General features: G+C 41.0%; 1 protein-coding gene across 3 annotated transcripts in view; it reads right to left on the reverse strand.

The window, feature by feature from the left end:
• pbx1a (pre-B-cell leukemia homeobox 1a) overlaps positions 1-25,990 on the reverse strand; it is a 52,294-nt gene continuing 26,304 nt past the window's right edge. Inside the window, exons 3-9 of one of the 3 annotated variants that reach the window (XM_068340926.1) lie at positions 9,368-9,612; positions 8,026-8,216; positions 7,263-7,398; positions 6,987-7,146; positions 6,015-6,127; positions 4,795-4,884; positions 1-2,615 (exon numbers count right to left, since the gene is read on the reverse strand). In XM_068340926.1, the coding sequence (XP_068197027.1) occupies positions 2,523-2,615; positions 4,795-4,884; positions 6,015-6,127; positions 6,987-7,146; positions 7,263-7,398; positions 8,026-8,216; positions 9,368-9,612 (1,028 nt within the window). In that variant the 3' untranslated portion in view covers positions 1-2,522. The other 2 variants (XM_068340928.1, XM_068340927.1) reach the window with 2 other exon arrangements.

The following is a 25,990-nucleotide window of genomic DNA, read 5'->3' on the forward strand; positions in this document are numbered from 1 at the left end:
TGTAGTCACTGCTCTTTAATCGCTGCCCTTCACTATAACATTTGATGACAAAAAGTTACTATTAAACAAACTTAATGCAACATATTTGATATAACAAAACTCTGTTTTATTTTAAATCTGGTCTACATTAACCTTCCTGCTAGAAGCATGTATTCATTCACAGCTGATCTAAGCTTCCTCAACTGATGTGTACTAAAAACTACAGAAACCAGCTGTTTCAGAACTGGGAACACATTCTTGAAAATGCTTTTGACACATATGCACAATAATTATGAGTCGACTCGTGGGAGACTGACTACAGTATTTGTTTTGCTGTTTTCGTGTGATTTGTTAGCATATAGATCTAATATCAGCCACACTGTTTCATTCAAAGAATGGTATAATTGTGTATTGTTGCATGAATTGCTCTTTAGAATTCTGAATGAATGAATGGGTTTGCTCATTCCCAAATTGATTAAGTTGCTTATTTAACATAAAGTGTTATTGTGCCTCTCAGTCAAGACATGCAAAGTATGCTTTCTTTATATCGAGACACTGTTATAGAAAACTTCATTCTGTTATCCTGCATATTTTCTCTCTTTCTAAAGACTCATAATTAAAGGCCTGGACGTGCAGAGCCATAAAACGGCTGATGTCTCTCGCTGCAGTAAGACTTCATGTGATTCCCCTCATTCATAACCTCCGCAATAAAAGATACTGTGTGATCTTGCTGTATTACATATCATTTTTAATGTGTTGAAAACCCTTTCCAACAAAGCAAGTCAACCACAATGGTGCACATAAACACATGTTGAAACGTCATAAGCTAATTCACCAGAGTAGGAAAGCAAAAGTATAATAGCCTACATTAAGCATACCATAAAAAAATAGCAAAATACAAAAACAAACAGAACACCCAACATAAAGTGTCTATAAACAAGGTTAGACTACTTAGAAAAACACATTATTTGACATAATGACTTGTCCCTTCTTTAGTGCTTAATGGCTAACATTTACAATGCTCATAAATGTTTGATATTGAAAAAATCAGTTTTATAGTATTGAGACAAGCATGAATTCTAAACTCTCCAATTGTTTTGGTGTCACTTTCTAGGGTTACTAAAGTACCAAAGTAATAATATATTGACTTTAATGAGTCACATGTAAATAAAAGCCCAGAAGAAGACACAACTCATCAAAATGTGGAATGTAACATCATCTTTACAACAAAGTGCCCTCGCTAGAGCTCAGCAGCAGTTTAGGTACATCCATATCCTTACTATCATGGTGATGATTTGTGGCTCCATGCTAAAGCATCTCAGAACCTTGCACTGGAGATCCAGGAGCAAGGACCCACTGCTTGAGCACGTAAAACTGCATTAACGTAATGACTTCCCGTTTAAGTGGATTGTGGTTCATGTATTGAAAAACAAACTCAGTTATAGGCATTCTTGACAAACTTTCTTTTCTGTAGAAAGTCATATTTCTTCTCGGGGATCGCTGTTAACTCAATTGTAGCACCAGAGCTAAATAACAGTAAATGAGTAGAAAAAGACATAAGGCTGTATATAATTGATGAACGAATATAATTTAACAGACTTCATAATGGTGCATCTCTTTTTCTTGATAGTTTTGGTTGCATCAGCAATTTGGCATTATGAAAGAAGTTTTTTTTCCCGTGGTGGTGGCGGTGGACATCACAAACATAACAGAATCAAATAAATTAAATACATAATGTCTCCTTATCCAGCACAGATCAACAGAAAAAGATAATACTCTGATGTGTGAAGCCTGGAACTGCCACTCTTCCAAAATGTTGGAGAACCAAAACCAGCAGAGTAAAAAAAAATAAAAAAAATATTGTGCTTAACATGATCATCCTTCATGAATCAAGCTTTCCCGATTTGATAATAAGCATTTATTTATCATTTTACAGATAACATGTGTCACAGGATTACCTTAGAGGTAAAACGTCCTGACAGAAGGGGAAGATGAACATACTTTTATCAAGCATACAATGTAAACAACTGAGCAATATTTAAGTCTAGATGGCCTACCATAGAATAGGTGAGAGACAAAATGTAGATAGGATGTGCCTCTTGCTTGCAAAGACAAAAATTTAATTTTTACAAAAGAAATAATGTTTACTGCTGTATTCCTTCTTATGTTTTATTGGCTGAGAGGTAGAATGGAAGTTTTTTTTATTTAAAACCAATTATTTGATTTATCTACTTAATCACATCGTTTCATTTTCAGAGTGAAATCATTAGGAGCGGATAAGTAAATCCCAGCCCTCTGAATATAATGTAAAATCTGTACAGATGTCCACTGCCTTCAGATTATTGATGTGAAACGTTTTGCTTGTATTCCAAATGTCCGATGTAAGTAGCAAGGGAATAATCACTTCTTTTTTCTGGTTAGGATTTCCGAGTACCTTTCCAAACTGTGGGACAGAGAATTCCTAATATACCGTGAATATCAAGGTCAGTCCATGTTTTTGTTTTTGTTTTTTTTCTGCAGATGAGGTGTAGAGATGGATATATTCAGTTGGAAGTATCTGAATGAACACTCCCGGGTCCTTCTGTGGGTGATGTCACTGACGAAGGAGTGGGAGCATCTTGCCAGCCACCATTTGTCTGTGTCGATAAAAAAAAAGAAGCAATTAGCTCCTTGCTAACATTATACCGTATTGAAGAACACTGGTTCTATCTAACATTCTGAAAAAATCAGTTGCAAGATTAAAATATTTGAATGAACCGATGAGATCAAATCTGATATGTCTGATTTGTTTGAGACAGAAATTGCCAAAAATTAAAAGCATAAAAATGGTAGTATTGAGATGGAAGATTAGAATTACATCCAGTTTTTCTGAAACGTTTATTGCCAAACCAATGGTTCTGGGGGAACATTACAGACACACACACCTGCACATACACACCAGTTTCCTCAATAGCTTGATGTCTCTCTGACTTTTTTGTCAACTTTGAAAAGCCTACAATCTTTTTAAGTGACTTCATTAAAATATTAGTGCACCCACTTCTCTCACTTTTCCCTCCAGGGCGCTGTCATAATGTAAGATAAACAGAAGAATAAACAGACCTTTCAAAGTTTTAAAAAGAATAAATTATCACAATAAAATGGGTTTTTACAAAATGGGGGCCTTCTAAAATTATGATAAAAGGTTGACTAACGACCCTTAAGAACATTAATTGAAATTTCCAACCTATTGAGGAAGAGCTGGGAATGTACTTTGGCACCCTCTTATTTCCTAACCCTGTTATTTTGTGTAAAGACTGTCTATCATCTCATTCAGAGCCAAAAGGAAAAAGAGAAAGAAAAAAAAATAATTTCCAGACTTGTACTGAGGCAACACTCATCAGCAATTTAATGGGTATAATTGGTGTTCGGGGATAAATAAGGAGAGGAAAAACACAGGGGTTCATTCGGTAGAGCTGAGAAAAAAAATTATAAACTACATACACCAATATTTCATTTACAAGCTTTATGGGAACACTGATATTTTTACTGAAATTGTATTTGTTATATATGACAATCAGGAGATACACAAAATGCACTGTTTTATAATCTTAAATATATATTTTAATACATCATTGTATGATATTTGCAGCTCATTGATTTTGATTGATTAGTAATAGTCATTTACAGACACTCACTGAACTGTAGTTGCACTGATATATAATTCTTAATTAAATTGTATATATTTTTTGAACAATTGTGTGTTTTAATTGTAGTATGTACAGCACACTACTATGGTAATATACTAATATTACAGACGATAAAATTTAATTTATCTTTATAATTGCAGTGTCTTAAAATTCTGAGAAATCTCACACGTGGCCCTGAGCCTCCAATGAAATGGTGTGCATGATTCATAATGTTAACTAACTTTAGCTGATTGTAATGGTAAAATCTACATGCTTTATTTGGAGGTTACATTTGTACAACTTTTTTGATTATATTCATTGCTTATTGAACAATGTTTGTTGTAATTGGCTCCACAGATCCATGTTTTTATTTTAGCACGAGGGGTGTCGTAGGCTTGGCTGTCAGTGTTGCTGTTCCTGTGGATGAATGATCTGACCAATGTGCTTGGACTGTTAGCCCACAGCTCCACTCCTTCCGTCCCTGTGACTGTCGTATTGATTCTGTTCAACATGGCGCAGGCTGTCGCTGTGGATCTACATGCTAACATACCGCCTCCAGTGTTGGCTGTCCTACACTGCCCAGCCCAAAAAAGAGACCGGGTATACTGGAACAAACTTAGACATGCTAGCTAAAGAGTTATTTTAAGGACAGAAAACTGGGCGCTGACTTGGAAAGGGTGAAATTTGTCCTATGGTGCCACCATGAGAGCAGTGATGACACCTGTGTCCTTGTTCCTGTCGTCTGCAGGTGTCACATTAACACTAATATCCTCCGACAGACTCGGAGCGTGTCCAGCTACTCAGCCTCGTAGATGCCTCATTGTCTGCCACCTAGGGCATGACTGGAGCAGGGAGGGGCAACTAGCTGGAAGACAGCCCAACCCAGGCAAACTCTGCTAAGTAGCATTCCAGTACTCAGAGGGAGTAAAACAAGATGTAGTATGAGAAGACATGAAGGCGTTTGGTGTTAGAGAGGAGGATGCAGTAGATAGGATGACATGGAAAAGGATGAAATGCTGTGGCTACCCGTAACGGGACAACCCGAAAGGAAAAGAAGACGAAGACACACACTCTGCAACTGAGGAATCACTGAGTGGTTAGACGACTTCAAAAATGTTACAAAAGATAGGAGGTTGTTTACAGGTCTTACGTTGATGCCCTGTGGACTGTACATCTGGCTGGCTGCGAGGCTGTCACTGTATCCTCCGGTCTGGCTGATAACATGGCGAAGTGTATCCACCTGAAACAGAGGGGACACACACACACACACAAAAGGCCCGGTCAGACAAAAGCTCTGAACAACAAAAGACAGCCACGCACAAGGAAAGGTCAGTCTGATAGTAAAAGGGTACCATAAACAGGAAAAGGTTACAAACAGCATATCAGAATGATTTTACAGTTATTAGGGGCTTGATAGCAGTGACGCGTAAGGACAAAAACAGCAGGCAGATGACAAGTTAATAGTTACTTATAGTTTCGATTGAGTAATACATCAAAATCATATATTATGAACAAAGCACTATACTACAGACAATTCAGACTACTAAATCTGAAGACACCTCGTGAAAAATAAGATGCTCAAATGAATCTGTGTTCTTCCAACATGACCAATTCAGTAATCCTTCACAGAATGGCAATTTCCACATTCTTTACCAGAAGTTAATTTGCAGTGTTTACTATATTACGGATGAAAACACATCTGTCACATGGATTTCATTACAAATATCCCCTATCAACTCAGAAGGTCAATTTAGTCTAAGCTGTAACTCTTTTCTTTTTATCGTAGCTACAATCCTGACATCAAGGCAAATCTGGAAAAATAACCCTTTTAAAGTAACACAAGTTTCACTAATTAGTGGCTGACCTCGATGGCCTCTTTTCCTTCTATAAGGGTCAGTTCTTTTGCATATTCATGAACAACCGACAGCATTTGGCGAGCTGATCTGAACAGAAAAGGGCGAATGGAGTGAAACATTACGCCCAAAGCACTGAGAACAGATGAGAATGAGAATCACCTCAGGTGGCGATTCCTTAATCTACGAGGAGAGCTGCAAAATGTAGAAGCCCCGCGCTGGCCTTCGCTATCCACATGGGCAAGGTCAGAGAGCTACGGTACACCAGTGGCTATGTGAACTCTTGTCAGAAGTGCTGATGAGTGTTGTACCATTTCCAAAAGTGTCTGCAGTTATCTACTCAACGTGAGTTGACAATTGCTTCTATATTAATGTAGAGCTCCAGGCAAAGCGTAACCTCTGCCTTACGCAGTAGGTCAAGTTGTGGTGGGTCTTCACACAAAGAATGTCCAGAATGAACAAAAATGAAACATTTTCACTCCATTTTCATGAATGGAGGACTCAATCGAAGACCTACCTGGGATTGTATGTTGGCCCCAACTTGCCCCCCTTGGTATGAGTCCCCATTGAGGGACTGCACACTCATGAACAAGTCTCCGGAGTTTGACATGTTAAATGAGCCAGCAGAACCTGAGAATACACAGAGGCAGGACAGAAGAAAGCGCGGAAGAAGAGCAGTAAAAAACAAGAGGAGAAAGAAAGAGGGAAGCAGAAAAGAGGAAAGGAGTTAAAATGATCATGCGTGAACTAAAGTGCCTTGGAGTGGGTTAGTTTGGGAGGCTGGCGTCATGAAAAAAGATCTTTCTACAAACTTATATGTCTAATGTCTAAATATCAACTGGAGCATAATTCAAAAGGAAAAATTAACCAACAAGAAGCACAAGAGAGATAATCATCATAAAACTGTTTAATTCCAGTTTAAACAAGCTTTATGGCTTATATTATAGTTACATATCCCTGCTGCTGGTGTTCCATTAAGGAAGTAATAATTTATCTGCAGGAAGACCCAAAGAATTGTCTTCGTCCTTTAATGGAGCCCAGCTCCCCAGACGTAAAGAGACCATCACGTAACTTGATTTCAACACCCGGTCCTAATCCAATACAGTCGTGAAGTCGCTATATGACAAAAGACTCCGCTTGCCCTCTCAGCAGCTTAATGGCATGCACAAGGTCAACCGGACAAGAGGCAGGAAAAATTAGCATCCAAGAGACCAAGAGGTCAATAACAAACAGACAGAAAGAGAAAGGACATGAGTGAGAGAGACAGACAGGAAAATACAAAGAAAGATGAGAAATTAAAAAAATTGAGTAAGAAAGCCATGCGACATTACTGGATAGCAAAGAAGAACAGGGGCCTCCTGTTAGACTAAAGTAAATGGCACCAGCGCCTGAATTCTAGGCTTCGGGCTCAGGAACGAGCGTGTTTATGAACCATATTTGTATCTGCTCTCAATCCAATAGCCTGGACTCAATTTGGGATTCAGCTCACCTGCTGAATTAGGAGTTGATGGGGAGTTTGCCTGGCTGCCGTGAGCAGATACGCTTGTCGCACTGACTGCAGTCCTTGCTGCATACATGTTGGCCTCTTCCTGGAACTTGCCGATGTTTTTCTTGTATCGGATTCTTTTGTTTCCAAACCAGTTTGATACCTGTGAAAAAAGTGATATCTTAAACTCTGCCAGGTTATTGTTGAGGGGGATTTTGATTAGTTTTGATTATACGTGTACCACACACTCCCAGAAGATGGCTTCATTATTGTAGTTACCTGTGACACTGTGATGCTGCATTTCTTGGCCAGCTCTTCTTTGGCCTCCTCGCTGGGGTAAGGATTGCTGAGATGTGAGTAAAAGTACTCGTTTAGGATCTCTGTCGCCTGTTTGTTGAAATTCCTCCTTTTTCGCCTGGGCAGACAGAAAAAACATCAATAAATTACAGAAATCATAATGTATAAAAACAAATAAAATTTGGGGGACTTTTTCCTCTCCCTCTTCTTATTTGCACGTCAGTATTTTTGTCTGTCACATCTGCCTCACTCAGTGAATGCTCTCTCTCTCACACCTTGATCTTTGATGCTATTATGTATTAATGAGCTTCAGCTTTTATTTGTTAATATCATATTTGTGTCAAGAAAGGCGCCTTTCAATAAAATATATTATTGTTATTATTATTATTATTTACATATTGCTAATATTACTATTTCAAGCTCTCACACTGTTATGTTTACACATTTTCAGAGACCCTTTATCTCTGTTTTCTTTATCACGAACATGTGCACAATTTATCACGAACACAAGCATTCCCACTACAATAACTTTATTTACACTACTTTAACCATGTCATTTAATCTAGCTGCTAATTTCAGTTCTACAACAGATCTGAATGTAAGATCTCAGTCATGTTTTGCCTCTTTCCCACTTGTGTTTTTTTTGGTATTTAATCGTTCCACCACAATGTTGTGCAAAAATGCAAAAGGGTAATTAACTTTAGAGAATGTACAGTTTTGTCAAATTCCCTACACGGACACACACCTGGCGTCGAGAAAGCGTGAGCGCAGGATCATGACTGCCTCGCAGGTGCTCTGTTTCAGCTGCATCTGGATGGAGCTGAACTTGCGGTGGATGATACCCACCATGCGCTCGATCTCTTTGGGTGAGATGGGTCTTGTGCGAGACTGCTCCCTCAGCAGGTTCATCACATGGGTGGTGAACTCGTTGCATGCCTGGATGGACAGAGAAAGATTCATAAAAAGGTTCACAGAGGACCGACAGCCAGAACAGAAAAGGATGAAATTGGATTGTGGAGAGGCCGTGCTTTCGCCAGTGGGCCTTGACCTCTGCACTGATGCTGTACTTGACAGTAGCATTACAGGTTATAAGAACAACCTAAATTAAAGCAGCAGACACAGTGAGATGATTCACATCTAACAAATGTAGCGGTGTTGTCGTACAGTGGAGGCAGTAGGACTGGTGATGCTCTGAATATTAAAAAGTCTTGTCTTCAGTGGAAGAGAAAATGTGACAAGTGAAAAGAAATCTAAAATGACAGCAGGCTTTCAGTCCCGTTAACGTTCAAGAGGTTTAAACTGTCTCCTTCTCTTTCTACTCCATCTTTCAGTCTACCTCATTCTCCCTCTGTCTGAATCAGTCACTGGATATGACTACATTCAGAGTCAAGGTGTCTGTTGCTTGTCAACACCAGGGTTACGTCAGTCAAAGTGATGCACCGAGCAGACGGTCTGCTCGCACACAAACACATATGGCAGACACCACTCACTCATTCACGCACAAGGTGTGCACAGCGCTGTGACACAAAAAAATGCTCAGGTGTGTATTGACAGTGACAGTTAGCGATGACTAGCCTTCCTGGGAGAAGATGACAAACCCAGAGTGCTTTGACTTTCTGAGGGAATGACAAGACGTTACAGTCCTTGGAAAAGAACTGGTGTGTGACTGATATTATGGCTGTCTGCTTGTTGGAGAGATGGCCTGGGAGAGTTGATTTCAAGACCAATGCAGTTAGTTAAAAAAAATCTTTCATTCTAAGTTACTCTTAGTCTGAGTCAAGCACTGAAATATTTCCACCGTGCGCTGCAAAAAATGGTGTGGCAAAAGCCTTGGATGTCAGAAAAACCTGTTAATGTTATGAAAAAAAAGGATAAACAACATCTATGTAGAGGAAATTCATCTTTTTTCTCCCTGGAGGAAGATGTCAGAGGTCAGGGTCAGCTACTTTGAGGAGAGGTACAAATAAAGCTAGTCAGTCATATTAAAAAGGAAGATGTTCCCATCATGAGGGATGACGATCTGATAGGAGAAGAGAAACTAGCTCATATAAAAGCAGTTGGTAAACTATAATATTTCTCCTCCCCACCTGCTCATACTTTTCCAGCTCTGTGTGGTAAATTTGTCGGATCTGAGTCAGCTTGGCCCGGTAGTCCGAGTGTTCAGCCGAGTTGTCGGCGCCGATGGCGCCGGTGGCTGCTGCAGCGGCGGCCGCAGCCGCCGATCCGCCACCTTTCTCTGGTCCGGCCACGCCCTCTGCCAGCAGCATGTTATCCAGTCGCATAAGCTGAGGGTCCGGAGGCTCCTCCTCCTGGGCACCACGGATACTGAGCACTGAGGAAGACAGGAGAATATGAAAACATTTATTCTAAACAGTGTAATTGTACACAGATGTTGACTGATTAGCAATGATTTTACCATTAGAAAGCTTGAGTTTTGATTGATACTCTCGATCCTGGCTACCAAGTGAACTTCCTAAAATATGACCGTCATTTTAATAGTTCAAGTCTGAGCCATAAAAATCTGCAGCTTCGCAGTGGCTGGCAGCTCGGCAGGATCATAAAACTATAATTTTATTGATTCTGGCTATCATTTCATGTTAAAGGATACACAGCCTTCCACTAGAGTTCATCTTTCACGGCTCTCCTTATGCTCAGACTATGTTCAGTTTCTGGCAGACGGCTTTATTATCTTGTAAGGAGCTACCTAAACAGAAGAAAACAAACTATAATATGTTAGACATGGCAATCCAATGCAAGAAAACCTGACTCAAATCAGTCTCTTCAAGAGCTTCAGAATTCAGAACTAAATTCAAATGAATATACACACGAGTGTAATGATGACTTTAATAATAAAATATAGTTCCAACAAAGAAGCTTGTAGTTCATTCTGCAGAAGTGAACAATCAAACAACGGCAGTCACTAAACAACCATCTCAACACCGGTGCAGTACACTGTTTTCGTCTTGAATTCGGTGGACAAATAGTGGGAAGTCTGTTCACACACTTGAACTCGCACATATTCACACACCTACTAGTGATGCTTGGCTATCTCGGTCCAGAGAGTGAATTGCAAGACAGGCCTGAAGAGATGGACAAAAACAGACAACATTCATAGAAACAAACACACCCTTACACACTTCCATGTTTTCTGCAACCTCATATAAAACTTAAGTGGTAAATGTCTTTTAAAAAATGTGTTCTAGCTTTGTCCTGGTGGGTGAACCAAACAGGTGTTAATCCGTGATTGGTTGCACTGCCCTGCCTCTTCCTGCCACCAGAAGGCTCCCTTGGTAAGGCAGCGGAGCATCCTGCTTTTCCAAGAGGTGCTCAAAACAGTCGGCCAGGTGCAGCCCTCCTTTCCATCCGCGGTCTTCAAGGACAAAGACAAAGCTTGTGCCGTCAACACATTTTTCATACACACTCTAATCTACACATCTATCAAAGTGTTTCAGGGAGATGATCTAATACTGCATCCTGCGTGTCTCTTCCATGATGACTGTGGATGGTGAGGGTAAATGACAGGCTGGGTGACAGAGCAGTAAAGCCACACTGTAGCCCACAGTCTGCGGTCACAGTGACGACTTCTTTGTAATGAGGATGTGAGGCTGAGTTGCCCTGTGACCTTTGCTGGTGAGCAGAGGTCACAACTCCATGCGGGATGGATTCCTTCTCTCCCACATGGGGAGTGTGTCTACCCTCGTCTTCTTTTTAGCTCTCCCATCCTCCTCTGCCTCTCCCGTATCCTTCCCTCTCTTGTCCTCCACCAGCAGTAGCATCATCCATTCCCATCAGCTCCAACACGCGAGTAAGCTCAGCTCAAGAGGCAAATGTCAATGGCTATCAGACGGCTGGAAAAGGTCAGGAGTTCAGATTGGGAGCAGACACAAAAGTATGTGTGTGTGTGTGTGTGTGTGTGTGTGTGTGTGTGTGTGTGTGTGTGTGTGTGTGTGTGTGTGTGTGTGTGTGTGTGTGTGTGTGTGTGTGTGTGTGTGTGTGTGTGTGTGTGATGAATACATGGATATTTTTCTTGTGGATCACACCAGCTGGAAATTATAACACTTGCCAATTTAATCCTGACAAAATACTGGCACCTCCCAACCATACAGAGAATCTAATGAGCCTAAGAGTGATTTATTTATTCTCTCCATGTCCTGGAGTGTACAACTAAAAGCATGAAATGGATTAAATAAATACAATTAATAAGAAAAATCAAACAATTCACTGTGCTATGGTATAATTACCCAAACCACAACCATCAGCTTTATTTATTTCTGTTCAGTAATAGCAAAAAAATCGATCAGACCTCACTGCCAGTCAGGGTGCTTGTTGCAACCACGGACTATACATTGACATAGTCACCTGACCAAGGAAAGTACCGTCTATTAGAAAACATCACATGCTCCAGACAGCAAAAGCCTGTCATACCCACTGTGTACACTAAAGCAACAAAGGCAGAGTCTAAGGTGCTCTGTGATTCTCTTATACCATAGACAGTCACAAATTAGTGTCTATAAAAAGAAGATGGCTATCATCTAATCTTGATCATTACCGACAGGCTTAATTGAACAATGAGAGGACACAATTCCCTTCTCTCTCGCTTCCTCCTTCCCTCCTTCTTTCCATATCCTTTCTTCTCTCCACTATTTCTTTTATGCATTTTTTGTATCATTCCCCTGAAAACTAAAAAAAAAGAAAAGAAAAAGCAAACGAATATTCATGGAGTCCTAAACAATTCCCAATAAGACGCCTGATAATGAATGGAATCATGAAAATAATCCATTGTCTTGTTATATATAATTAATTTCTGTTGCTTTACTTCTTTAAGTGCTGGCTCATGCCCATCGCCTCACTGTTTGCCTGCTGTTTGCAGACAACAGGAGTGTAAATAAACATGACTATTAAGCCACCCACTCATACAGAGAGAATTAAGGTGCACACACACACAGGAAAAATATACAGCTTTGCACATTGGCAGACTACCCTGAGCACCCAGCCTGGCGCCCTGCGAGTGCCTTTAAATGAAAGCATGTTTAATTAATGATGTTGGAGTATTCTGTCACAATTAGGAAGATTTACAGTCAAACAAGGCAGCAGTGATGTTCCTGACAGCCGTGATGAAAGTTCAGCCTGCTTTTGCCTCTGACTGGTAGACTAGCAGCCAACATGGGACTGGATCCATTTCCTATATTACAATAATATTGTGCACTCTACACACACACACACACACACACATATATATATATATATATATATATATATATATATATATATATATATATATATATATATATATATAAAACATGTAAGTAACATGTTATATGTGTGTGTGTGTGTGTGTGTGTGTGTGTGTGTGTGTGTGTGTGTGTGTGTATATATATATATATATATATATATATATATATATATATAAACATGTTACCTACATGTTTTTTTAATCAAATATGCTTATTTGTGTGTTACCCACTCACTGTTGCTTTTTAAATGGTGAATAAGCTACACTGTAGGTTCACTCACACACACACACACACACACACACACACACACACACACACACACACACACACACACACATACTGTATATATATATAATATTTATCTTAAAAGCACTTTTGTGTCTCACGGAAGACTCATGGAACGTAGCGCACTTCCGGATGTTGTCAGCCAATAGAATGCGCATACGGTATCATGTGACTGCCTATCAAAACTCTGCGATGAGGTGAAGTCGCGAGCGTTGACATATATTGTATATGTGATATATATACATTTGTGTGTATGTGTTTGTGTGTGCTTTCTTGCTTAGCTTGTCTACATCACATGACCTCGGAAAGAGGCAAGCAGCAGCTGTGTTCTTCGTATCGATTGTGTGGGCACACGTCATCTAAGGTTTCAGCAGTTAATAAATCAGACCTGCTTCTGACTCAAACCTGTGTGTGTATGTGTGTGTGTGTGTGTGTGTGTGTGTGTGCGTGTGTGTGTGTGTGTGTCTGTGTGTGTGGGCTTGTCACAGACCAGTCAGCAAGAGTGAAAGCGACAGCCGCATGATAATGTAACATCACCACCATTCATTCCTGCCACACAGCATTCTGAGACAAAACAACAACAACTTAGGAACCTGAAAAAAGCAGCATGATTTACAGCAGACATGACAAGTATCACTAATACAAATCCTCCCCTCCCTGCTGCGCTTAGGAGTTCAGCATCTTGCTCTCATCTGCATTTGATACAAGCCCAATAAAGCAGTTTTAATAAAATGCAGCACCGTTACATATTTCATACTGACCCACACATTAGACATAAACTACAGTGCTAAACAATGTTATTACCATAACTGAGAACACTAAATGAATATTATGCTACATTATATCCAATTTACTGCATATGTGGTCATTTCTACTGAATTGAATATGGGTTTAAATGAAGAAAGGATTATACAATTACTAATCACAGTGCAACAAAATGCAATAAAAACAATTGCTGTATTCAAAATAATGTGTTATTTAAATTGTTTTAAAATGTACTTTACTGTATTTGTGCTGACTGTACTTAAAAACCAGATCTGTTGCATATCCATAAAGTAGTGGAGCATTTTCTCAAGGCTATGTGTCATTAATAAAAAAGGTCAATTAATGTAGTGGAGTATTAAAGAGACAGTAACTACCCTACACTACAGATGCATACACACAATCATGTATGGGCGTACTCAGTGTCGCACGTGCACACATACACACGTAGTTATTATAATTTTACGAAAATCAAAGGCAACTATTAATTTGACATAAAAAATACAATTAGACTGTGTAAAGTAAAATAAACAAAAAAACAACTGACACAATGTTGCATTCTTATGAAACTAGAACAACATGTGCCAATTTTTGTGATTTCTTTTCAAAACACTAACATTTTGTGATGTTTGACAATTATCAAAAGCACGTATTTGTCTAATTAACTATTGCATCTCTAAACAAGAATATGACCCTAATCAAGCATCTGATGACAGCTTGCTTTGAATACTGTGTGCTCCAGACGCAGTCGGTAGACCAGAAAGGTTGAGGCTCAGAATTCAGTCCTGCCACTAAAGCAATAATGGAAAAGCTCAGTACCATATTTCATATTGTGCCACACAATATAGAGGCAAACAACAGTGCTAAGCGATGCCATTATCATTACTGAAAACATGAAATGAATATTATGTTGCATTACACCCAGTCTACACTGCACTGCATGTGGTGGTTTCTATTGAATGGACACACCATCACCATGTAACTACTAATTGTATCTGTAAACTATACAAATTATTCTAAACATGACATTCCTTGAGCACCTTTAAAATATTTTCCTTCGTAAGCAAGAAGCTAGATTTGTGGTCTATCCGTTAACTCATGGGAAACTTTCTCAGGCCCAAAATGTTCTCTCCATCACCAGATAATGGCAAGCTGTACAGCCTCGGTACACAAGGGCATAGTCATAAAATACCTCTAAAACAGCTTCATGTTTTATCAGCTATCTTGAGTATCATGTGCAGAAAGGGACAGAGCCAGGGTGTTGTATGTGACACTGGGTTGGGGGATGGGTAAAACCAAGGACGAAGAAAAACACCAAAGAAATACTGCAGGGACAGGCAGAGACAAGATTCAGCCAAGGAGAGAAGAGACGGATAGAGGGAAAATGAAAGGAGAAAAACAGAATTGGAATAGGAAAGCGAGGTGTCAATTAAAAAAATGAACCCCAGTGCATTTGGGAGGTGACAGCTGGTGGGAGACGAGCTGACAGGCATCACATTAGGCGGATTTGGTGGCCGATCCCTTTTCTCTCTTCTCCCTCTCCCTCTCTCTTTCTCTCTTTGGCTTCCTCGACTGGTGATCGGTAGTTTCTCATGCGGCAATTGCGGTGGCGAGCAAGGCAAGAACTCAGCTTGGTGTTTTTTAGAACAAGTTCCCCCTGCAGCTATTCCTAATAACAGTAATTATCATCCTCATCAGAACCTTAAGCAGGCCAGTTTGAGGCCTGAGGAGCTGGTCTGATAATGAGGCAGCCAGCGCCAGAGGTGAGGACTATTCCTAACGCCACCCTGCCACCAACATTGAACACTCCAATTTAAAACCTTCATTAAAATAATTCATAATCTAAATTGGGCAAATACATTAGCACCCCTGGTTGTCAGTCTTTTTTTCAAGGTGTCTTAAAATATACATCGCCGTTATTGAGTAAAGCTCTGTCTGTGCAGTTTTAACAGTTCCAGGCTGCACTGGAACCCAGTGTAGCTGAATAGCTGAGGTCACAAGCTTGTACAGCAGCGAGCTGCACTGTCAGCTTGCTAGCAGAGAGACAAAGACATCTCTATGGAGAGAAGACAGAAAACACAAAATACACAAGCAACCAGTCACAATAACGTTTTGATACAGCCTAGACAGGGCTGTGTATTGTTTCACATTTTTAGATCTCTTTTCTGTGGCTTTAATCCAGACAGCTGACGGAAAAAGAGGGGAGGATGAAGAGGAGTGACATTCAATAAAAGGTCTCTTGAATTCAAAATCCAGGATGCTGCAGGTTGGTCCTCCATAGAAAAATGACATCATCACATGTCTCACAAATGATAGGATTTACTCTTATTATTTAAATGATCTTAATCTTAGAAAAAGCTATAAATATTAGTATCAGTACTATTTATTGTATTTGTGACACCACAATTAATGTTCACAAATTTTTACCAAGATTTCACTCATGTATCAAATTTGCCAGCTACCTCCCTACAAATAATTGCAGCCAGCATAGTGATGATGTCCCAGGCAACAGTTGCTGAGGAGGTGACACGTGAAGGAGGAGATGGTGCATGACAGTTAGCATCCTGCCCTCACTGTTGCTCTACAAGCAGTCTCAACATACCAGGACAAGTCATGAAGAAAGAGGTCCAACAACACAATCCTCTCCAAATCCCCACGGTGTGTGTTCCTGCTTGTGGCACATTTCATAAGGCTTCGCTCTTTGACTGGTGATGAGTTTATGCGAAGGTAATTAACAGTAATTAATCCTTAATTACAGCAATTAGCAGAGTCGCAGTAAATTAAGCTACATCTGGAGGCACGGAGCAGGGTGAGACAAGGGGGAGAAAAGGGGGAGACGCAGAGACCATGTGACGGATTGTGTGGGTCTACCTGTGATGCCAGGGTCGCCATTCTGCTCCGGGCTGAATGATGGGACTGGTGGTGATCTCAGAGGCGGGTGATGGGGTGGGATCTGATGAACACACAGGCCTTCATTTCTGAACAAAATAGTTTCATCTCAGGAAGGAAGGCTTCCCTTAAGCTGTCACACAAGGACATCCGCCATATGGCCAAACAAAGACAATAGTACTGCTGGTTCTATTTGGCTGTGCTTGGCTTCACTTGACAACATGTGAACATGCTTTTTACACCACGTCACCGGATGGCAAACCTGGCTCGACATATCTCCCTGGAAGAACAAAATCACACTCTGTCACGGTTCGGTGTTGTTGCCCTGTTCTGCTGGGGTGTGGCAGGAGGAGAGGCCGAAGTTTTGGGTGGAGTCTCGTCTTCACACCTGTCCGTCATCTCAACACCATGACTTGATCAGGCTGATTATCCTGAGGCTTTTTAAATCTAACTCTCTTTTGGTTCTTTACCAGATTGTTTTTTATACCCTTGCCTCCATGTCTAGTTTGCTGATCTTTGAGAGTTTTCTTGTGTTTCTTGGAATTTGTGTTAATGATTAAATATGATTGAAAGATTATTGACGAGAGTTCTGCATTTGGGTCCAAACTACTGATGGTGAAATGAAGCTTCATGAGGCTTTGAACCATTACAGGCAAGTGGTTTGAGTAATGGTTCATTTCTTGATGCTTCATGTGCACAAAAAACTACCTGCTGGCCTTGGATATAAATACAGGCTGCTGTTGTGTCTTCCTGTGTGATCCATTCTGACATCTGTTTTGGCTCTTGGAAATGACTATGTATTACAAAAAAAAGGTATGACCAAATAATTAATTGCCAAAGTGAATAATAAGTGTATGATATATGTGTATATGCATATATATGTACGTATATGTATATATACAGTATGTACTAGCGGAAACCCATGGAAATTCCACAGTAAAACAACAATATCAGACTTTGTTTCTTTTTGGGGTTTTTTGCCTTCACAAGAAAACAAACCGCTGTGTCCGATGAGGCCGTAACGGCTCTGTGTGTGTGGGACAGACGAACGCGAGGACCAAGGCCGCTTCGGCGTTAAGGTCCGGCCATCCGGGTAGACGCTGGCTTCGTGAGTTCGCACCTGGCAAATAAAGCATCGGGGTTTCCCACACGACAACGTGAGATCCGTCACAATCAAAGAATATAAACCGCTATGTTTGACAAAGTCAAAACGGCTCCGCAAGTGAGAGACTTGGACAAATGTGAAGGCTGGAGCTAACTCGGCTAGCAGCACGAACTTCTGGGTAGACCAAAACTGTATACAAGGAAACGTTTATTTTGTTGTGTACAGTGTGTTTGCATTATATGTCAATGGACATTAAACAGAAAACAGAGTTTTTTTGTGGTGACAGCTGTTTTTTTTTCAGTCCACAATGCTCTCAGGAGCTCTTGTTCAGGTGATTCCTTCTGACGGATGTGCCATGATTGATTGGGCGCTTGATTGACAGGTAGTGGGTGTAGTTAAAAAGGTGACACCGTGAGGTTTTCAAGTGAGCTTATTCAAATATATAGGTGGGGAGATATGTATATACATGTGTATATATATATATATACAGTGGTACCTCTACTTACGAAGAGTTCTTCATATGAAATTTCAAAGTTACGAAACACCTCAGCAGGAAAATATTGCCTGTAGTTACGAAAGAAATTTCAAGATACGAAAGGTAAAAATACAGTATGGGCTGCTACTCGCAGCTCCCAAAGGTTCCTGAACGCAACACTCTTATAGCTGCTCTGCCATTGGCTATTATCTAGTCTCCTGGCATCCCATTGGCTAAGAGGGACCTCTATGTGTAGCTAGATAGGTGTCTATGCAGCATCCTCAACATTCAGCCCTCGACCCATAAGGTGTTCTGATAGTTTTACGTAAATATATTAACTTTTAGAGTGTTCACTATGGACCCCATGAAAATGATGGAGAAAAGAGGAAAAGAAAAGAAGAAGAGAAGAGTTTTTTGTCCAAACAAAGCAAGAGATAATAGAAAAGCATGAAAAAGGGATGCTTTTGGTGTGGTTGATATCGCCAAAGAATATGGCCATTATGCATCTACAATCACCACATTATTAAAACAAAAGGAAGTTTAAGAAGTTTAAGGCATCGCTTGGGTGGTTCAAGAGGTTCAAAAGGAGGACTGGAATTCACTCTGTTGTTCGGCATGGTGAAGCAAGAGCGCATGAACCAAATAGGGCAAAAAACATTCTTAATTCCACCTGTTGTGACTAGTGATGTCTGAATGGTACCCCACGGGGCTTCGAACCGTTTGCAACAACTCTGCCAAAAACTGTTTCATTACTCATTGAGAATGTTGACGCCCTCCTTGGCAGGGTGTCTGTACTGCAACCACACAACGGTCAATGAGCCCAGAAAACAGAGCTTTGACGTTTCCTGTATTGCATATATTTTCAGAATAAAAACAAATATAATCTAATTCAATGTGTTAATCCTTGCTTGCTATATTGTAGCCAAAGGAAATTGTTTTATGTTCGTTGGTCCTTGCAGGGTTCAATAAAGCAATAAGAGATATATAATACTGTATATTCATGGATGTATATTATAAATATATACATATGTGTTCGTGTGCGTGAGTTACATAGGATGATTAGTGTCACTGGAAAAAAAACTAGGTCTACGTCAAATAAAAGTCGGAATTCCGAGACTTCACAACAGCAACGGCTTCATTCTCTTATATCTGGATCGGTAGCGCCTCATTATTGATGACGTGTTGTTACTGTACGTCAGGTGCTGGGGACAAAGCAAACACTTCACCTACAAATTAAAAATGACATGTGTGTGGTTTATTATTTCCTACTGTGTGAGCAACAGAGCCTGAAAATAAGTTTCTTAGAAATTAAAATCTACTTTGTTCGGCGGCACCAGTTCAAAATGTTCCTAGACTTGGGATCTCTTTCTGGTTGGATCCATTGTAAAGTTATTATGACACAAACTGTCTGTCAGCAATCGGAACGCTAATGTGATCAATCCAAGGGAAATTGACATGATTGGCAGCGCATCGCACTGTTTCATCCATTTTAACACATCTGGGACCGGCCGGTGTTTCGGATAACCCATTGATCCGGACCACTAAACTGTTTCACCTGAGGCCTGTACCATAAAGCTGGATTACGGCTTAGCTAGATAACTTCAGGCTTAACCCTGGCTTTTCGGTACCATAAAGGTGGCTGACTTTCTATCAGGCTACAATGTCGCGGTAACCTATGCTGAACACCTAACCTGCTCCGGAGTAGGATAAGTTCAGAATAAGAGCTCAGCAGGTATAATAGCCCCACCTACTGACCAATCAGTTCTCTTGGAAAATGGGCTGTCTGTTTTATGAGAACCCGGTGGATCTTGGTGCACAGCTTGTGCGAAGAGCGTTCAGGCACGAGAGACTATTTAGAGATCGCTGTAATCCGTTCAAATTGCCTGAACAATCACTGTACGAAAGGTACAGGTTTTGGGGAGAGGGGTTACATTACATCTGTCAGCTGCTGGAGCCTTACATCAATAATGTAACACACCGCAACCATGCGCTGACAGTCCCGCAGACAGTGTGCATTGCACTGAGGTTCTTTGCCACAGTTAATATATTTCTTAGTGATGTTCATAATTATTATGATGTCCTTAAATCCCTCGTTGGATGGGTTACAAGCAAGCCACAGATAAAATACCATTAATCAATTATTTGTTAAGTAAATCATGGATTGATTCATTCATTCATAGGTACTTTTATGTATTCTGTTGGCGATGCCGAAAACCTAGGGAAGAACACAGTATGCAGAGCTCTTCATAAAGTCGTGGGGGCTACAATCACATGCCATAACGAAAAATGTGGTACACACATACATTTATGGAACACACAAATGTTACTGTAGTCAGATATACAAGTGCAGTCATAGTGGAAGTAATATTATAATGGCACTAACTTCCGCATTGACACAGTCGGCGATTTTGTGCCACCGATCCTTGCGCCGTTTGGCAGCTGCAACTGTGTTGCTTTTTGCCTGGATTATTGATTTGTATTGCTCATATTTATTATTTATTATTGTTTGCTCCTCCGTTGTGAAATATGCGGCTCGGGGGCTCGGGCCGGTTTGTTGCATGTTTGCGATTGGTCGCATGCAGCAAACTCTGCCCTTTTTATGTGAGCGCACACAGATCTAGAGTGGACAGGCCTGAATTGCATTAGTGAGTTGATAGCTGGCTTTATGGTACCTAAAATCCAGAGGGCGGATGTCTCGGTAAGTGAAGCCAGATAAGTAAGAGGAAGCCCGGCTAGGTTCATCAAGCTTTATGGTACAGGCCTCAAGTGAATGGAGTGCTTAGTGTTTTGGAGCACTTGGTGTGCCAAACATCATCAGTCACGTGGTTTTTCTATGTTTGAAGCAGGCTCCGGAGCAATGTTTCACATGGGAATGCCCACCGAGTCCGATGCTGTGATGATGCTGTGATGGGTACAAAGCCGAGAACAGGCAGAGTAGTCTTTTCAATTATTCTGGCTCTCTTCACCTTGAATTCAGCTAGCCGTGTGTTCTTGTATTCCCCATCTCCATTCAGCTTAAAGAAGTGTTAGTTTTGCAAGTGCTAGACTAGAATTGCTCAACTTGGCATTGCAAATCATGCAGTGAGGATGCTGATTCCCATCGCATTCTGTCATACATGTGAATCAATGTTGTACATTTTGACCATCTGACCATCCTTTTTCACTTGACATGGTCAGTATGAAGGAAATACAATTTTAAAGAAATCACATGACGTACCATTCCGACAGTCACAAGTTGACTACTGAGCGCACCAAATACCCTACAGCACAGACAGGCCAGGCAATGTAGTGCGATCCCCTGCAGTCAATGATGGTCAAGTGGGGCGTGACATCACCATTCATGAGAATCATGTGTGTGTCTTGAGCTTTGGCAAACCTCTGGGGTTCGATCAAATCCAGGTCAAAAGCCACTGCTAAAAAAAATGATTCGGAGTAGTTACTTAAATTATACCTTGATGCATTGCATCTCCACTGGGAACAATATCTTCCATGATGACAATGCTCCTCTCCATAAAGCGCAAGTGGTCACTGAGTGCTTTGAATGGCATGATAATAATGTTAGCTCTATACCAAAGTCTCTTCTGTAAATAGACATGATTCTATTGTCTTTTCTATAAATAAAAGGGGTCCAAAATTAACATCTGTGCGTAAGTAGATGGAAGTAAATATCCCCCTAGAATAGATGAACAATATGAATTGGCAGGTAATGTCAGATGTGATGAATGTTAATCTCGTGTTTTCAGCTGCTTAGGAGTTGCTAGGTTGATCGGTGATATTCCTGTGCCATGATGCTTTCAGCTCTCCCTCCTTTACATTGGACACTGGCTATGCTTACACAAAATCTGTAAATCTTAAACACAGAGAGCAGTGGGTCGAGCAAAAGGACAAATCCAGAATTACAAGCACAGTTGCATATATTTACTCCTTTTAATATGGATTAATTTAAATTGTTTTATCATATTTATTAATCAGGCTACTACATTACCAACAACAAGCAGTTTTATTGCACAGAGTCCTATGACTAATTCATAGCTACAGTGGTATGTCTTAGATGTTCCTTGGGGTCCCATATAGGTGTAAGTTTGTCACAGATGAGAAAAAAAAGGGATCAGAAAATTCACATAAGCACAACAAAGCACTTAAAGGAAAAATTAGAATATTTTTTTATGTGTGACACCCCACTCAGCACACTGGGATTGTCCAAACACAAAAATGATGCAAATAATACTCAACCGTAATTTAAGAGAAACTACGGCGTCAGGATGCTGTATGAAATTGAGCACTAGTTGTTGTGTCTGTGCAAAATGGCAAAAGGATGAGGACAAAGCTGAGGTGCAGGCCAAATGTTGTTCTCTACAACCAAAACAAATACCTGTTGTAAATTACATTTGTTAATGTAATAGTTGCAAAGTGTGATGGATCGGCAATTTTATGTGTTTGTGGTCTTCATGACCAAAGCTATAAAGCAGTGGTCCCCTACCCGCGGACCAGTACCAGTCCGTGGGTCATTTGGTACCGGGCCGCACAGAAAGAAAATATTATTCATCTTACTTCCGTTTATTTATTTCAGAGTCTGAAAGACGTTTTATTTTGTAAAGTGACATCTGTGCAGAATAACGCACAGACGAATGCATGCATCTGTCCAGTTTGACATGTCTCGGTCACGTGACAGGTTATCAACCCACACAACCACAACCGCGCCAGTGTTCTGGATTAAAGTCAAGGCAGATTATCCTGAGATCGCCCAAAAAGTGTCAAAAACCCTGCTTCCATTTCCAACCTCCATGTCTTTTTGAAGCGGGATTTTCTGCAGTGACCGTAAAGAAAACCAAACTGCGGAGTAGACCGGACGCACAGAACACACCTCATGTATCATTGTCTCCCGTCACCCCTACATCAGCGGTCCCCAACCACTAATTCTCATTATTATTCGACTGACATGTTCACCCTTCTATTGGAAATGATCAGTATTTCTCCTACGTTGAATGCACTGATTGTGATTCGCTATATTTCAAAATAAAAGTCATCAGTGGAGTCACTTCAATGTAGTTTTTAATATAATTATTTCTTACAATTATTTTGTTTACAGATATTTTGATTATCAATTTATGAAAAAAAAGTTTGTTAATTGTCTGTTGATGTCTGCCTAGGTTCTTTCCGGGTTCTCTAGCTTCCTCCCACCTCCAAAAGCAAGCGCTTCAGGTTAATTGGCTGGTCTCAAATTGCCAGTAGGAGTGATTGTGTGTTTGCGTGGTTGTCTGTCTTTCTGTGTGGCTCTGTGGCACACTGGCATTGTACCCGGAGTGTCCCCTGCCTCATGCCCTATGCCAGCTGGAACAGCTCCAGCTCCCCGTGATTCGCTACAGCGGATACAGTGGAAGAAAATGAATGGATGGATGGACTCAATACCGACTAACTAAAAAGATGCTTTATATTTTGTGTTGTGGAGACATATGGCATTCTTCCGTGTCTGTGAATGTACTTGACTACATCTTCATTGTCTGTCTCCTGGTGTTGCTCTCACAAAAACACAAACACAATGTTTACAGCAGACGTATAGGTCCAGCAAGTGTGAGCAACCAGGCTGGCAGGCCTGCAATAAAATCACGTCATTAATCAAAAGTGTACAATGTTGTTAGTGATGTCCAATGTTGTTACTGGGTATGCTCCACAGGTAGGATGTGAGCTGGAGGAGAAGGAGAAATTTTGGTTGGACTTTAAAGAAGTGAGGCTGAGCATACCTAGAAGTGAGTTGTCATTGGTGCAGACTTCAATGGACATGTTGGTGCAGGAAACAGAGGTGATGAGGAGGTGATGGGCAAGTTTTGTATCCAGGAGGGGAATGCAGAAGGACAGATGGTGGTTGATTTTGCAAAAAGGATGGAAATGGCTATAGTGAATACTTTCTTCCAGAAGTGGCAGGAACATAGGGTGACCTATTAGAGTGGCGGTAGATGGTGTAATCTGAAGGAAAAAAGGGACTGCAAAGTGGTGGTAGGCGAGAGTGTAGCCAAACAGCATTGGATGGTGGTGTGTAGGATGACTCTGGTGGTGAGGAAGATGAAGAGGACAAAGACAGAGCAGAGGACGAAATGGTGGAAAATGAAAATGGAAGAGTGTAGCATGACTTTTAGGAAGGAGATAAGGAGATGTGATCAGGGAGACAGGTAGGAGAATACTTGGTGTATCATCTGGAAAGAAAATAGATAATGACACTTAGTGGTGGAATGAGGAGGTACATGAGTGTATACAGAGAAAGAGGTTAGAGAGGACAAGTGGGACACTGAGAGGACTGAGGAGAGTAGACAGGACTACAGGGAGATGCAGCGTAAGGTGAAGGTAGAGGTAGCAAAGGCCAAACAAGGGGCTTATTATGACTTGTATGCTAGGTTGGACAGTAAGGAGGGAGAGACTGATCTATACAGGTTGGCAAGACAGAGAGATAGAGATGGGAAGGACTTTCAGCAGGTTGGGGTGATTTAGGATAAGGATGGAAGTGTATTGACAGGTGCCAGTAGTGTGATGAGAAGATGGAAAGAGTACTTTGAAGAGTTGATGAACGTGGAAAATGAGAGAGAACAAATGCTAGAAGAGGCGGCTTTTGTGGACCAGGAAGTAGCAAAGATTAGTCAGGATGAAGTGAGGAGGGCATTGAAGAGGATGAAGAGTGGAAAGGAAGTTGGTCCTGATTATATACCTCTGGAGGTATGGAAGTGTCTAGGAGAGGTGGCAGTAGAGTTTCTGACTGGGTTGTTCAATAGGATCTTAGATAGTGAGAAGATGCCTGAGGAATGGAGGAGAAATGTGCTGGTGCCCATTTTTAAGAAAAAGAGAGATGTACAGAGTTGTGGCAACTACAGAGGAATAAAGCTGATGAGCCATACAGTGAAGTTATGGGAAAGAGTAGTGGAAGCTAGACTAAGGGCAGAAGTGAGCATTTGTGAGCAGCATTATGGTTTCATGCCAAAAAGGAGTACTACAGATGCAGTATTTGCTTTGAGGATGTTGATAGAGAAGTACAGAGAAGGCCAGAGGGAGCTGCATTGTGTTTTTGTAGATCTGGAGAAAGCTGATGACAGGGTGCCCAGAAAGGAACTGTGGTATTGTATGAGGAAGTCTGGAGTGGCAGAGAAGCATTTTAGAGCGGTGCAAGACATGTATAAATACTGTAAGACAGTGGTGAGGTGTCCTGTAGGTGTGACAGAGGAATTCAAGTTGGAGGGATCAGTGATCAGCTCTAAACCCCTTCTTGTTCGCTATGGTGATGGACAGGCTGACAGATGAGGTTAGACAGGAATTTCCATGGACTAGGATGTTAGCAGATGACATTGTGATCTGTAGTGAGAGCAGGGAACAGGTGGAGGAGAAGCTAGAGAGGTGGAGGTTTGTCCTGGAATGGAGAGGAATGAAGGTTAGCCGCAGTAAGACAGAGTACATGTGTGTGAATGAGAGGGACCCAAGTGGAAAAGTGAGGGTACAGGGAGAAGAGATCAAGGAGGTGGAGGATTTTAAGTACTTAGAGACAACAGTCCAGAGCAATGGAGAGTGTGGAAAAGAAGTGAAGAAGCGTGTACAGGCAGGATGGAACGGGTGGAAAAAAGTGTCAGGTGTGATGTGTGATAGAAGAGTTTCAGCTAAAATGAAAGGAAAGGTGTACAAAACTGTGGTGAGACCATCGATGTTGTTTGGTCTAGAGACAGTGTCACTGAGGAAAAGACAGGAGACAGAGCTGGAGGTAGCAGAGATGAAGATGCTGAGGTTCTCTTTGGGAATGACCAGGAAGGATAGGATCAGGAATGAGTACATCAGAGGGACAGCACGTTAGGGGTCTTGGAGATAAAGTCAGAGACGCCAGACTGAGATGGTTTGGATATGTACGGAGGAGAGATAGTGAAAATATTGGTAGAAGGATGCTGAGTTTAGAACTGCCAGGCAGGAGGCCTAGAGGAAGACCAAGGAG

The sequence above is a fragment of the Antennarius striatus genome, chromosome 18 (genome assembly GCF_040054535.1).
Source record: "Antennarius striatus isolate MH-2024 chromosome 18, ASM4005453v1, whole genome shotgun sequence".
Classification (NCBI taxonomy): domain Eukaryota; kingdom Metazoa; phylum Chordata; class Actinopteri; order Lophiiformes; family Antennariidae; genus Antennarius; species Antennarius striatus.